The following is a 1,692-nucleotide window of genomic DNA, read 5'->3' as shown; positions in this document are numbered from 1 at the left end:
GGGGGGGGGGGGGGGGGGGGGGAAATCAGCTCATGTTTATGCAATTCCATCAGCTGATGATGCAGTACAGAAAAAACCCTAACCAAGAGGAGAGGCATTAGTTTGAACCTGGTGATCTTCTGGTTATTTACTCAAGTGTGCATACCTCTCCATATGAGGTGATCTGTTTGGCCAGCTCGATCTCAGTGGCTCCTGCTCCAGGTATCAGTCGCTTGTCCTAGAGACGGTGAGTAACACACAAACTGTAGCTGTTGTGCAGGTCAAGCAGTGAATAAAATAAGTTAATAACCACTTTTACTGTTGAGATCCAATCATACTTATTGTAAAACAATGTGTGCATTGACAAATGGCAAACAACTTTAAATAATTACTACTTGAGAGAAATATGATGGGACACTCTTCAAATGTGAAAGGTTTCTTTTCTGCAAACAAAATTACTGTAATTTTTCCCTTGACATCCTTTCATTTATATTTCCTTTAACTAAAGTTTAAAACATACTACAGTGGTTTATGTTGTAGACTTACCCTGACCAGAACCTTGAAGGTGTTGACTCCATCATCTATAGCCCTCTCAATGTCATCCATCAGGTTGTCAGTGGAGCCTCGGATCACCACCGTTGAGATGAGACCGTCTTCTTTCTCTGTTCAAAACAATCAAGACCAAACTGTATGTTGAGCCTAAAACTCATATGCAGCAAAGATCAGGTATAAAATTAAAACATGCGAGGCCGGAGCAAAGAATGATTTACCGTGTTTGAAGACCACCACATGAGTGTCCCCCACCTCTGTCAGGTACACGTTGTCACAGTGACCCATCTCGTCTGGAGTCGGAGGCGTCTAAAGAAGCAGAAAAGCATCATTATACATAATATAACTGTGCATTTTATTATGGTTCATATAACTGATCTGAAAGAAACATAACGACACTCACCATCCTGGGCAGTGCTACAGCTCCAACAGTCTTGCATAACCTCCTGAGGTCCCACTTGGAGTTAAGCCTGATGGGGGAAGGAGGATTTAAGTGCACCATGATAAAAAGGTATACTTACATAAAGACATAATACCACTACATTAAGACAGGCATCTGTCAATTCCCTCTTTGTGGTTGTGGTGGAAGACATGAAAGGTTTCACTTTGAAGGAGAACACTGTTGTATCTCCGAGCACTTGAGAATTCATACTTATTTGGATTGTCAGGGGTCATCTGGGTCATCTTACCTGACCACCATGAGGTTGTACTTGTTGGCATAGTGCAGCGCCATGTCAGCCACTTTCCCCCCAGTTACCACCACGTTGGCACCAGCCTCTTTGATGGCCTTCACCTGAGCCTCCATCATATCTTCCTCTCCCTTACTGAAGTCCATGAGTTCCTTTGCGTTATTTATCAGCACTGTGCCCTATGAGACAGATAGGACTATTGTTAGCACCCAAGGTCAGAACCTTTATATCAACTTTATAAACCCCTGACAACAAGCCCCAACCTAGCAACTTGTCATAGCAGGACTAGTAACCTACATTCATGATGGCTTTGTTCAATTTAAGTGTCCCAGTAAGTTATGACCCAGCGACAGTTAGCCAGCATGCACAACACCAGTACCCTGAAACTGCTAAATGGCATTCAGACATTTATATTATTTATGCTTAAATTTTTTGTCATGAGACATGCTTAAAAAAAAAAATCCAGATCCTAAAG

The 1,692-nt window shown here is 42.3% G+C and overlaps 1 protein-coding gene across 3 annotated transcripts in view; it reads right to left on the bottom strand.

Annotated features, from left to right (window-relative positions):
* cct8 (chaperonin containing TCP1, subunit 8 (theta)) overlaps positions 1 to 1,692 on the bottom strand; it is a 7,090-nt gene that overhangs the window by 2,849 nt on the left and 2,549 nt on the right. For all 3 annotated transcript variants that reach the window (XM_032532830.1, XM_032532831.1, XM_032532832.1), the window contains exons 8-12: positions 1,218 to 1,396; positions 932 to 998; positions 750 to 837; positions 526 to 641; positions 146 to 217 (exon numbers count right to left, since the gene is read on the bottom strand). In XM_032532830.1, the coding sequence (XP_032388721.1) occupies positions 146 to 217; positions 526 to 641; positions 750 to 837; positions 932 to 998; positions 1,218 to 1,396 (522 nt within the window). The remainder of the gene's footprint in view (positions 1 to 145; positions 218 to 525; positions 642 to 749; positions 838 to 931; positions 999 to 1,217; positions 1,397 to 1,692) is intronic.

The sequence above is a fragment of the Etheostoma spectabile genome, chromosome 13 (genome assembly GCF_008692095.1).
Source record: "Etheostoma spectabile isolate EspeVRDwgs_2016 chromosome 13, UIUC_Espe_1.0, whole genome shotgun sequence".
In the NCBI taxonomy this organism is placed as follows: domain Eukaryota; kingdom Metazoa; phylum Chordata; class Actinopteri; order Perciformes; family Percidae; genus Etheostoma; species Etheostoma spectabile.
This window is presented reverse-complemented; position numbering and strand designations above follow the sequence as displayed.